This window comes from Amphibalanus amphitrite, unplaced genomic scaffold, assembly GCF_019059575.1.
Source record: "Amphibalanus amphitrite isolate SeventyFive unplaced genomic scaffold, NRLGWU_Aamphi_draft 000118F_arrow, whole genome shotgun sequence".
NCBI lineage: Eukaryota > Metazoa > Arthropoda > Thecostraca > Balanomorpha > Balanidae > Amphibalanus > Amphibalanus amphitrite.
Window position 1 is genome coordinate 303,605 of NW_024881613.1, and position 13,210 is coordinate 316,814.

General features: G+C 47.2%; 1 protein-coding gene across 2 annotated transcripts in view; it reads right to left on the minus strand.

The window, feature by feature from the left end:
* Nucleotides 1–7,169: 7,169 nt before the first annotated feature.
* LOC122381318 (glutamate-gated chloride channel alpha-like) overlaps nt 7,170–13,210 on the minus strand; it is a 28,428-nt gene continuing 22,387 nt past the window's right edge. The window contains exons 10-12 of one of the 2 annotated variants that reach the window (XM_043365339.1): nt 9,940–10,044; nt 9,351–9,402; nt 7,170–7,716 (exon numbers count right to left, since the gene is read on the minus strand). In XM_043365339.1, the coding sequence (XP_043221274.1) occupies nt 7,570–7,716; nt 9,351–9,402; nt 9,940–10,044 (304 nt within the window). In that variant the 3' untranslated portion in view covers nt 7,170–7,569. The remainder of the gene's footprint in view (nt 7,717–9,350; nt 9,403–9,939; nt 10,045–13,210) is intronic. The other variant, XM_043365338.1, reaches the window with a different exon arrangement.

Sequence of the window (13,210 nt, forward strand, 5' to 3'; positions counted from 1 at the left end):
CGTTCTGGAGAAAGTAGGTGGCCAGAGTGTCCAGGACACCCTCCAGTGCAGTCTGGATCTCTGGCAGCCTCTCCTTGGGTCCTGAGACGACCAGCTGGGTGTCATCGGCATACCTGGCCATCCTGACCATACTGCCATTCACCTCGGACGGCACGTAGCAGGCGGCGCCGATGGAGGCGATGTTGTACAACATCGGTCCCAGGCAGGATCCCTGGAAAATGCCGATGTCGATGGGGAGCAGCGTCGATCTCTCCCCTCCTGGCACCTGAACACACTGCTTGTGTCCGGTGAGGTAGCTCCGAAACCAGCCCGGGTCTATCTGAAGCAGTTGAAGTTGATTCAGCAGGGTCTGATGGTCCACAACATCAAACGCGCGGCTGAGATCAATTAGCGGCCCCTGTCTGCTGCTTCCAACAAACTGTCGTTCACACTGACGAGTGCTGTAGCGGTGCTGTGCTTTTGTCTGAATCCATGCTGCTCTAGGCTATACAGATGGTTTCGGTTTAGATAGCCATCAACTTGACGGCAGACGACCTTCTCGACAATCTTACTGATAACAGGAACGTTGGTGATGGGTCTGAAATTTCCTGCAGTGCTCAGGTCACCTTTTTTGTGCAGCGGTATGACGACTGCGGTCTTCCAGCTGTCTGGTACCGACTCCGACACGATGCTCTTGTTGATTATTTGCAGCAAGATCCGTCCAACAACGGGAAAGCTCAGCTTCAGCACCCTGATGTCGATGGCACCATCAGCGAGCGATGATTTGTCTGGCAGAGAGTATATGATGCGTCTCAGCTCCTCCAGAGTGATCGGGGTGAGTCGCAGTGCGTCAGAGTGGACGCGAGGGAGACGGGCAGCCAGAGCACGTCTCCCAGACTCCTGGAACGTCCGGATGACGGCCTGGTGTGTTTCCTCTCCCACGGTGGTGAAGTATGAGTTGAGGTCATCTGCTGACAAGTTCTCAGGCCGGGCCGGAGCGCCGCGCTTCGGCGCAATAACTGCACGCAGCTGCCGCCAGAGGCCCGATGACGGAGCTTCTTCGACTCGTCGAGAGATGTCGCTACGGTAGTCCCGTCTGATAGCGCGCTTCACTTGGGAGTTAAGAGACGCGTACCTCTCCTTGTCATCGGCAGCGATGGCTTGTCGACGTTGGATGATCAGGTCACGGGTGTCATCTGAGATCGGTGGAGGCGCTGGATTCCGTACTTTAACCATTTTCATAGGGGCATGATGATTGAGGACGGACTCAACTGCGTGGACGAATTTGTCCCACTGGATCTCGCAGGAATCCGACCTGGGAACTCTCTGTACCCAGTTGAGGACGTCAAGATCTGCACGGAACTGTGTCGTATCGAGCCGCCTCCAGTCCCTCTGTGTGCGGTACACAGCTCGTGGTTGCCGGTAGGGAGGAACGCTGATTTTACCGAGCAGTTTACGATGATGTGCAGTGTAATCGCATATTTCCACGTTGCACTCAGCATTTATGTGTGTCATTATTATCAGTGTGTGCATTTATTGTTCATAGTGGTGTGAAATGTGGTTGGGGTACGACCGACAACCCGTCGGGGCGAATTTCGCACTGGGGTACTCAAAATTTGAAGAATTTAAGACGTTTCCATGAGTTTTGAAGGTATGGATAAGTTCTAAAAATCCGGTTCTCCTTATCTGGGCCATTAACTCCATACGGTCCAAGAAAGCTGGCACACTACCTTTAAGGAAAGAACTGAAGTTCTGAACTTTAACTTTATCAGATGGCTCCGTTTGAAATCGATATGCGCTTTAGCTTGTTTCTGAAGAGAGGCGTTCATAACAGGCGTACCGAGATAAATGTACTCATCGGTATGCTCGATGATGATATGATGCAGCATCTACATGCGCGCCGGCCGAGAGGGTGGGGGCGGGTACAACCCCCCCCCCCCCCACCCGTCTAATACCTGGTGGTCTTCGCCATCTACGTGCCAACCCTTCGACCTGAGGTAAAATCTGAGGACGCTGCTAGCGAAAGAGGTTTGAAAGAGCTATCGAATGTACTTTTTCCTTAGACTCTCTAGCTTTCTATGTTCACGAGTTATGCGCCAATTTGTAAAAACTTGTCAAAATCGGGATTTTTTTTAGATAATTTTACCAGTGCTTTCCGCGATAACTAATTTTCGGACCTACGATAACGATAAAACGATAAGAAAGGTTTGCGACAACGATAAACGATAAACGATAAAAATTTTCAAAAAATTAACAGCGTTTGCGATAAAACGATAAAACGATAACGTTGATTGCTTTTTAATAGCGATAACGAAACGATAAACGATAAAACGATGACGATAATTGTTTTTTTTTAACAGCGATAACGCAACGATAAACGATAAACGATAATTGTTTTTAACAGCGATAACAAAAGCCATAAGAAATACAGCTTAACCCGCGCCCCGCTGGGCTATTCAGCCATACGCGCCCTGCTGGGGGGGGGGGGGGGGGGCAGATTCTGCCCCCCTGTCTAACTTCCGAACCGATGGTCGTAGAAAGACGGGGAAAACGGCAATCGAAAGTTCTCAACAAGGCGGATCTTAAGAGCCCAAATTTTTTTGCTGAAGTAGGTCAGAGGTCAGGTCAAGGTCAGGTCAATGGTACAAAATGCAAGTTTCTACAGTATCGGCCTTGCACCGTAGTTGCCGAAGAATGGACTGAGACTGATTGCCCAAAACGTGTTCTTAGACTACCAAGACAATATTCGTTGCATACAATGTCATTCAAAGGTCAAGGTCAAGGTCAGGTCAGGTTAGGTCAGGTCACCAAAAACAAAATATGGAAAAGGGCATGAGCGTCACATGTTTTATGGTCATTTTACTCATAGAATTCAATAGGCACACTCAATAAGTGATATGGGCCACCTCTGGATGAATTTCAGGTCGAGGTCAGGTCAAGGGCAGGTCAAGTGAGGTCAAATTTTGAAGTTGGTTGTTAAGGCCTAAAAAGGTGTCTATCTGATGCAGTTTTTCACGGTGAATCGAATGGTGCTATTTTTGTTTCCGTACCAGGTCTAGACTTCCAAAAAAATATTTTTCAAAATTTTTGTGTGTCGTGAGTCGTGAAGTCATAAAATTTTCAATAATTCCCACATATTTGAACCGATTCTTCTAAAAATTGGTATGTAGGTGCACATAGACGACTTCTCTGACATATATTCCGTTTTTTTCGATACACTCAAAATTTTGGATTTTAAAAATATTTTCCCAAAAAAGTCAGTCTTTTGAAGAAAAAAATTGGGCCAAAATCCAAAATTTTCAAAAAACCGAGATAGGCATTTGATAGGCGAAGTAGAGTTACGTATAACCTTCTTCGTTACGTCTTGATTTCTTCAAAAATGAAGATATTAGCGGCGTTTGAAATTTTGCCGTTTTTTAGGCGAAAATGGCGAACATGACGTCACTAAAACGTCAATTTCTCAAAAAATTTCCGACGGATTTCGCTCAAATTTTCCGGGAACGTGTCAAATTGATGTATGATAAGGTACTAAGACAGGGGTGTCGATTTTTCAAAATGGTTGGGGGTGCTCAACCCCTGCACCGGGTGAAAGATTGCAGCTTTGCCATGGGGCACAGCCGTATAGAGTTGGTTATCCCCATAAGGTACTGAATACTGATAATGCCGAGATTTCCACTGATATTTCCCAAGGGCAGAACCTTCTTCTTGAAAATCATTCCGCTCGCCCTAGTACCTACTTGGCTACCTTATTACATAAACATCTTTCCGAAAAAAGTCGTATATTTGCCGGCAGTATGGCAGCAGCCCCGGCACCTCTGTTAAAAGGTGACAGAAACCGATGACGGCGATTAGCACCGGTGCAGCAGTCGCTACGGTCCGCAGGGGCGGACATTGCGCGGAGACAACGGTAGCTACGATGCTCTGGCAGTAATTAGACGATCACAATAATCGCTGAAAAATGAAAGGTGATCGCATTTGGATATTTACAGGTTTACGATTTTCCTCAGTGGCGTAGCCAGGTGGGCCCGTGAGGCCCGTGCCCCCCCCCCATCAGGTTCAGGGTCCCCTCGGGTTATTCGGGCCTGAGGGGCCCTGCGGCGCCAATTGGCCGATAAGGGTCCATGTTGACCATATTTGGACTCAGAAGGGCCCCACAGGGCTCGTAAAAAACACCTCATGGGCCCACAAGTATCAACAATAAGATCTCCATAAGGGCCCAAGCCAGCCTCTGAGGGCCCCTTACCGGCCTCGGAGGGCCACTTGCCGGACTCTGGGGGTCCTAACCGGCCTATTCCCAGCCAGCAAATTTGGCCTTGGCCGTAGCTGGTTTTACTCTGGATAGCTCAGGCATTTGCTCCGGCTAAAGTACGGGCAAGGTCTGGGGCTCTACTGGAGCTGACACGATCCCGGAGCTCGCCCGCACCACAGCCGGACTTATGCCGCATCAGCCGTGCCGTACCTCCACCGTACTTCAGCCACAGTAAGCCAGAGCAGCTATGAGGCAGCCGGACTGGTCGTAAGGGAGCCGGACTTGAGCCGTGGCAGGGAGCCGGACTTGAGCCAGACTTGGCGGTCCGGAACCATACCAACCCGGGAGCGCTACGGCCAAGACTGGCTAACCGGAATAGAGCCGTATCGACCCAAACCCCGGCTCTGACGGCGTTCCTTTTATACCGGCCCGAGTCTGGCATGTCGGAGTTGCCGGGGCAAAACGGACTTGCGCCGAACCAAATTGCTGGCTGGGTTAGGGGGCTCTGGGAGCTCTCTGGGAGCTCCACACCCGCCTGTAATAGCCCCACACCTATTTTTCTGAGGGCCCCTATAACGGCGACTGTGAGGGCCCTCACCGGCGCCTCTGAGCGCCACACCGGCGTCTCTGAGGGCCCCACACCCCTAACTCTGAGGCCCCACACCAATGCATTTAAAAACCCCACATGTGCGGTTCTGAGGGCCCTTGTCAGTTATCAGCGACCCTGACGGTCCCACACAGGTGACTCGGAGGGTCCCAGCGGCGTCTGAGAGCGCCATGCCGGTCTCTGAGAACCCCACAAGGCTCCTGATGGCACCGGTGACCTCTTGATATCTTCTTGTCGGCCTATGAAGGGTCCGTTCCGTAACAGCAGTTCTGAGGGCCACACGCGCGCCTGTGATGGCCCTAAACCAGTGTCTCTGAGAGCCCCCACAACGGCCGGCCTGTGAGGGCCATACATTGCCATATCTGAGGGCCCCACACTAGTGCCTCTTAAGGCCCTATATCGGCGGCTTTGAGGGCCCAACATCGTCGCTTTTGAAGGCCCCACAAGTGCACATGTGATGGCCACCCACCGGTGACATTTGAAGGCCCCACACCGGCGACTCTGAGGGCCCCATCGGCATCTGAGCCCGTGCCGGTCTCTAGAGACGACCCCACAGGGTTTCTGAAGGTACCACCGGCCTCTGATGGCACTTTGCCGGCCTCTGAGGGCCCGTCGCCGGTCTCTGGAGCCCCCTGCCGGCTTGTAAAGGGTACACGCCATCAGCTCTAAGGGTACGACACCCGTCTACGACGGACCCACACCAGTGTCTTTGCAACTTAACGTCTTTTTACGCCCTTCTTCTTAAGACTAACTTTTACTTTCTTTACATCTTTACTTCATGCATTGTAAATTGCGTAATTGTTTTATTTTTAGTAGTGAAAGACTGCGGAACCAATTATTTTCCTCAAGCAGAGTTAGTGGGAGTTTTTGAGGGACCAAATTATTGGGGATGCTAAACTGGAACATTTGGGGGTGCCCGGAAAACCATTGGGGGTGCTCATTTGAGCATTGGGGGTGCTGCAGCACCCCCAAAGGTATACAAATCGACACCCATGTACTAAGATAAGGTATAAGGATAAGGAAACCAAGTAGAAGTACCTACCTTCTACCTGCAAGCGTGTGAGCTGTGAACTCCATGAGTCAAACGTGCCTTTTACAACTATTGCAACGGATACATCGTGCATGAGCTTTATTCTAAACCACGAGATAAATGTTAAGATACGTTCACACTACGAGAGCGATCCTTCTCCACGGAGTGTCTAATTATCACCATGGATCAGATGGTACTTGGATGCCAACATCACAATAATCTATCTGTATTGGTGAAGGAATAACCTGTGAACAAACATTGCCAGTATCCGCACGGAACCTTTTCTGATTTCTATTCAGCCATTTTATTGAATTGTCTATGTCTTTCAAAGTTTCATCCCATGAACACATCGGCTGACCAACCCCTCATTTGCTGACTTAGGCAGCAAACACAGCTATCGTCACATGCGGAGAAGCCGAGGTTATGAGCAATAATAACACGAGTGTGACACAAATACAACGATAAATCAAAATAACAACAATAATATTCCGCACACCCCAAAGCTTAATGCAGATGTTTGCAAGCTTCCATTGGTCGTCATTTTGCACCTGCAACTATTTCATGCCATAAGACTTATGTTCACATCTGTGCTTACTGCTTGATACTTGGGTATGAAGCGCAGATCTACGAGGAAATGCTAGGAAAAGCTAAATCTTACATGGTATCGACGTTTGACAAGTCGGTTATAACGTTAGCCTGATTATATCGTAATAATAGCATTGCATGAATTCCAAGAAGGAGCAATTGATATACCTACTCTTACTAGGCGTTGTCTTTTTCCACCTGGGAGCAACGCCACCAGCTGACCATCGTGGCACGTGAGGACAGTGACACTGTGACATACCAATGTAAACATTCAAACTCACGACGCTTGAGGCAGTCGTCAAGTTCACGCGCATGACACTGCGAATTTGCCGATCACAGTCATCTTGCAGCAACACAACGTCTATTGACTTTTGCCAGCACTCCACATACACCGGCGTGGCTATTCTGTGCCGATAGTCACAATATAAAAACAGGTAAAAGGCGGAATGGGTAAAACAGGCAAACATCAGGCACACGTGCACATCATAAAGCTTGCACTCCTATGCCCCCTCCCCCTCCCACTACATATCCCTATTACACTTAACTATCTTCAGGGCACGTTTGAAAGAAGTGGGGTCCAGCTCAACGATACTCACAGGCAGTTCATTTAAAAGTGATGTTGCGCGATATAAAAACGATCGCTGCCCGGCGGCCGTTCGCATAGCAGGAGCCCTCAAAAGGCGATCCTGACGCGTACTGCGCTCGGACTGCTGACTCTAATAGTTGAGACGGATGTGCAGGACGGACGCCACTGTTGAGTGAGTGCATATGCGTAGGAACATGCATGCATACATACAATAGCAGATCTAAAATACAATAAAAACAGATGCGGCCTGTGTCATCTGATCCCACCACTTCTCACACCACCGCCTTCGCCAGTCGCGAGGTACGATCACCCGTCTGAGTCTGACACAGTCACCTGACACAGCATGAGCTGCCTTCCACCCCGCCGGCCCCGAGGAGCGCGGTCTGCTTCCCGAGGAGCGGTCTGCCTCCTGAAGAGTGCTGTCTGTCTCCTGAGGAGCGGTCTGTCTCCTGAGGATCACGCTGTCTGCCTCCTGACGAGCTATCTGCCTTCTAAGGAGCTGTCTATCTCCTGAGAAGCAGTCCGCCTACTACTCAAGCGTCGTTCGTGGTGAGGAAGTAGCTCCAGTAGGCGATGTTGAACACGCAGAAGGCGGCCGGCAGCAGGGCGCGGAACGTCCTCTCGAGCAGGTCGGCCTTCTCCTCTCCGCTCCAGCGCCGGCACACTGACCAGGCGGCCTTCTGCCGGCGGACAGGGGCACCGCAAGGCGCGTCGTGGTCTGTCTGCTACGGAGATACCAACCTTCTGCCGGCGGGCAGGGGCGCTGCAAGGCAGCGTGGTCTGTCTGCTACGGAACTACGGACTACCAAGTCAGCCATGCACTCAGAGTACGTTACAGGGACTCATGCAAAGAGCTAGTAAAAACATGTCTTTAGAACATAACTGTAAGTATGTAACTCATTACGTCAATGAAGAACCAAACCCAGAAAATTTTGAACTGCGCATGTTCACTTACGACGTCAAAGGGTATTGCTGCTTAGCCTTTGCTTGGATCAAATGTTAGTACGACGGAAATCTCCGCTCTTATATCTTTAACACGTTACAAACACAAATACATATCGGAGAGGTTTCATCAACTTTACTTGGCAGGCGAGGGCTGAAAAGAACACTTTCAAACGTCTTTATAAATAATTCATGCTTAGGCTGCACGATGAAATCAAACTTGCCCTGCCTTAACCCTCGCCCCCTTGGGCGCCGCCAAATTTTCAGTACCTTCCCGGGCATCAATTTGACACCTTCACACCAAATTTCGAGTCTTAGGTCACCTTAGGTCAGGAGTTATTGAGGTGAAACTGAGGTCATGTTCGAGCAAAAATGAGCAAAAAACATGCAATCTTGAAACGCTCACCAAATCTACAGTTACCAAGCAATTTCAAAGTTCTTTATATGGTCGAGTAGACAAAAAGCGGCGCTACAAAACGGCTATCTCGGATTTTCAAAATTTTGGGTTTTTGACCCCTAAAAATTCAAAAAATTGACTTTTTAAGAAAAAAAAACTAAAAAATCCAAAAAATCCAAATTTCGAGAAAAAAAAAACGGAATATATGTGATAGTCCCTGCGCCCTTCTATATACATACCAAATTTCAGATCGATATCTCGTTTTTTTGCCAAGTTATAGCGAAAAAAAACTGTTCAAAAATGATGACGTCAAATTTTTGAACTCAATTTTTAGAGCTTCTTAACCACGTAGGGCAAAACAAAGACCACCATTGAACTCCCCGTGACGAGCTGCATCGAATCGATTCCCATTTTATGCAAAAATATCAACTTTGAAATCTGACCTAATTTGACCTAACCTTGACCTGACCTTGACCTGACTTGACCTGACCTTGACCTGACCTTGACCAAAACGTGACCTAAGCTGGCCCCAAAGGCTGCCTGACCCACATAATCGCATTTGTTATGTAAAATGGACCATAAAACATGTATTACACGTAACTTTCATATTGTGACCCCCAGTGACCTGACCTCTGTGACCTGACCTGGTATCAGTGACCTCAAATAGCAAAATATGTGTTTGAAGAACATTTCTCTATCGATGATTTTCAATGAAATGCATTTTACTCGATTTTACAACGCATTTCTTGAAATGTCTGTAAACGGTGAAAAATCGACCTTTGACCTGACCTGTGACGTCATCGGTTTGACCTAGGTCAATAAAATTGGGGCATAAGGTAGTTCCCTGATGGGGCTATCCAACTCCGTTTGCTGCTCGTCGCTAGGTTGCGTGGTTCTCGAGATTGTATGGGGGGCAAATTGCCCCCCCCCCAACAGGGCGAGTTGCTCGGCAGAGCCCAACGGGGCGCGGCTTACCTTATCATTTTCTACTGGGACCACCTTCCTCCTTTTGTCTTCATTGGAAAACCTTCACACAGAAAAAGGGGAAGCGAATTAGTTTTGATACTGAATTCAAAGAGAAAAATGTTTAAAACTAAGGCTAAATGAATTTCACATTATAAATATTAATAATAGTATCGGAATTCGGAACAATCAATAATCATTTACGAAGGTGACGAGTGGTTCTCTCAAGAAATGAAAATATAGCTAAGCTACTCTGAGTTTATAAATGCATTCACATTTTGGCAACGGAATAGGTAATGAAGCAAGATTACTTGCTTGTAGATCTAGATTAAACGTTTACGTTTGATCGAGGTAAAATACATTCAAATTGACGACATGAAAACATGCTCATAATCAGCCGGTCCCAGGCCAATATAAATGCTAAGCCATTATCTTATCATTTAATTAAGTACGGGCCATGGTTTTATTTAGCCGGTTAGGGACGTTTACCATCCAACAGTCCAATGCACATGACTTGCTAAGTTGTCAGCATTCGTTTCACAATTTATAAACGGGCATTTTCCGCAAGTTATTGCTACATTATTGCAACACGCATGCCTACCTGAGAACAGCAATGTATTCCACGATTGTGCAGAACACAAATACGATGCAGGCCAGGTTCCAGATATCGAGCGCCTTTACGTAGTTGATTTCGGGCACCGCCTGGCTGGAGAAATGGAAACATTCCACGTCAGACATAGGCCATAGCAGGCCAAGTTAATGACATTTTTTCAATCGGGCTGTTTCTCCCCTCTTCATTACATCACCCGCTGAAGTCATATCCCCACTGGGCAGTGGGCACTTACCTAGAAGTGTTTTGGAAAAGGTTAGGGAAGTAGGTACCTACCTGGTAAGTGGTAGGTACGTAATCAGTTATCACTTTTTCTTCTCCTTACGCTACTCAGTAGTTTGAACTTAAATACAATCGAGGTTACATAAAATAAAACTGCCAAGTTTTCCCTCGTACGACAACGCAATAACCTGACAAAAAAACTCGTTTCCTGAAAAGGCTCTCTCCGACTTATAAAACACGCCTATTGGCTGCATCATGTAAAACTTCAGGGATTCACTGTTTTCGGAAAGATAAGCGAGTTGACATTTCACTTGATTCCGAAATAGCACTGGGCCTAATTGGCGAAAGGTGACAGACATAAAGTTGTGTATGGAATGCCTAATTTATTCTCAAAAGCTCTGCTCATGCTCTTAGGGTCCGAGTAGCGTTGTCGACAAAAATTACAATGTGACGTTCGCTGTAATTGTGAGGTGGCATCCATACTCCATAGGGTGCGTCACATGCAGCCATGTAAGGCATAGCCGATGATTACATTTACTATGCACGGCCATATTTCAGCCAATCGCGAGATTAAACACTCAAGGAATGCTTCCAGCAGCTGCCCCCAATTCAGCCATGCCGTAACAATCACCCCGTCACAAGCTATGTCGACGATGTTTCTGCTAGTCCTGCACGCGCCTGTGCACTTTAACGGCGCCTGCAGGGTTCAACCTTGTTCCCTTGGTAAATACCAGCCCGATGGGATAGAGATTAGCCACGCATCAGGCGGGTAAGGCGTGATCACCTGACACCATCAGCTAGAATTTCGATCCTGCCCATGGACTGAGTGCTCAGCGTCCCATCCAAAATGGCGCCGCAGAGGCCGAGCTGAATGAACTGGTGTTCAATAATTGATTGACACACCTGATGACACAAAATGGTACAATGGTGGTAATTTTGGGTACCCGGCGCCCGTAGAGGCCATCTGGCTGTTTGCTATTGCTCATAGCTCCGTCTTTTGCCGACAAATGGTTGACAGCCTGTTGGTGATGATTCATTGATGAAATTGTTCGTGCGAGTGTAAGCGCTAGACGAGGGTACTCATAAGTAATATCTAAGCGTCGACCGTTTACCGACACTGTACGAAAAGGTGTAATCATGCTGTATGGCGTGCGCAACGTCAATAATGTTTCCAAGTACGTAAAAGATGAATATTAATATTTGATTATATTACTTATGGCTCATGACACCGCTATTCCGGCACCAAATAATAATTTTATAAACCTATTATAGCGGTTGGAGTTTGATGTCAGGCAATTACAGGGCCAGTCTCGCACCAAAAAATCGTATGTTGACATGCATATCGCTCAGTAGCATGAATTATTTATACCGCAGCCTTGCATTCCACATGCGGCTACAATACCTACTCGTATCGTCTCAATTCACTAGCAACGTCGAGATGCACATACGTCATTCAAGCCTGAATGCGTGCACAATTTTGCATTTACATACTGACGCAAAACGGCAGCTCATGAAAAGCTACAGAAAACGGCAGAAAACCGGAAGTTATCAATCTTTTTGGTAAGAACACTGAACTTTCGGATATCCGAGATAGCAGTTTGTAGCCCATTGTGTTAACTTCTTTTTAAACACTTCCCTCCATCTTAACAATGGGTCAATGGCTAGGCATTCCATGCTTATTCGGTTCAAACTGGAGCAATACAGCTTGACTATGTAGTTAGCACCCCCTATCATCAGACGTCTAACTTGCAAGCGAAGCTTTTTTCAATTCTATTCCGTTTGTGGAACATCCATGACAACTGGCGTGTTGATGTGGCGCATTCCAAAAGGAAGCCAGCTCTGTAACGGTCGTCAAGTTAGATGTAAGTGAATCCTAATCTATAATCTAAGATTCGGAATCAGGCGAGCCCCTACGATTTGGACCAAACTTGGTCAGTGGATAGTACGTAACGTCCTGATTACGATGCACCTAAAATCTAAGCTCGACCCGCCACATTTACGAAGTTACGGATGTTTCAATTTCAAGGTCATTCGGGAGAGCCCCTACGATTTCCGTCAAAATTTGTGTACGGACACTCTAGGTGCTCCTCATTACGAATATCACAAAATGTAAGCTCGGCCCGCCATATTTACGAAGTTACGGATGTTTCAATTTCAAGGTCATTCGGGAGAGCCCCTACGATTTCCGTCAAAATTTGTGTACGGACACTCTAGATGCTCCTCATTACGAATATCACAAAATTTAAGCTCGGCCCGCCATATTTAGGGGAGAGAGGTCATATTGCGCCACCTTAAGGATATCGGCCTATTGCGGCTAAAGTTGACCAGCTGTCATGCTTGATGATATCTCAAATTGTACCTCAGTTATTTTGGCATCAAATTACAACTCCTAATTTGTATCACACCCATAAAAATTAACAAGAGAAAAGTTTTCCGACACACCTGCAAAGGGCGCATTTACGGACCACCCCATCAAAAAGCGCCCATGCCTCTCATGTAAAAGCGCCCTATTAAAAACAACGGTTTGCCACCTAACTAAGTAGCCTGTTTGAACGTGTCAGCCCATTAACCATTTATGCTGTGAAGGCTAAGGTAATGTTAAGGTGAGCGCTCTAATAATCAAAGTGTTCAATGAAATGTGTCCCAACCACCAGATGTTGTTTCTCTGGGTTGAAGAATGGGCGCAAATAGGGTGGGCGCAATTACGAATGGAACACATTTTTCATGAGCTTCAAATATGGCAAGGACAGCGAAGCCACGGTGGTGATAAACTTTCAAAAATACCATGAAATGAGCAATTAACAATTATTATTAGTTGAATCACTATCTCTAAGATAAAGCATGACACTAGCAAAGGTCGAAATAGACTGTTTCGCGTAAGAAAATAGAGGAAATCACAAAAAATGGTCTGCGAGAAAGCTGAGACACCTCACCTGCCCCCGTGGACCGGAATAAGAGCGAGTTATTGGTGGTGAAGTAAATGCACACATTCGAGCATTCATTCGAATCGAATTTTGGACAGGAGGAAGGTGTGGCGCAT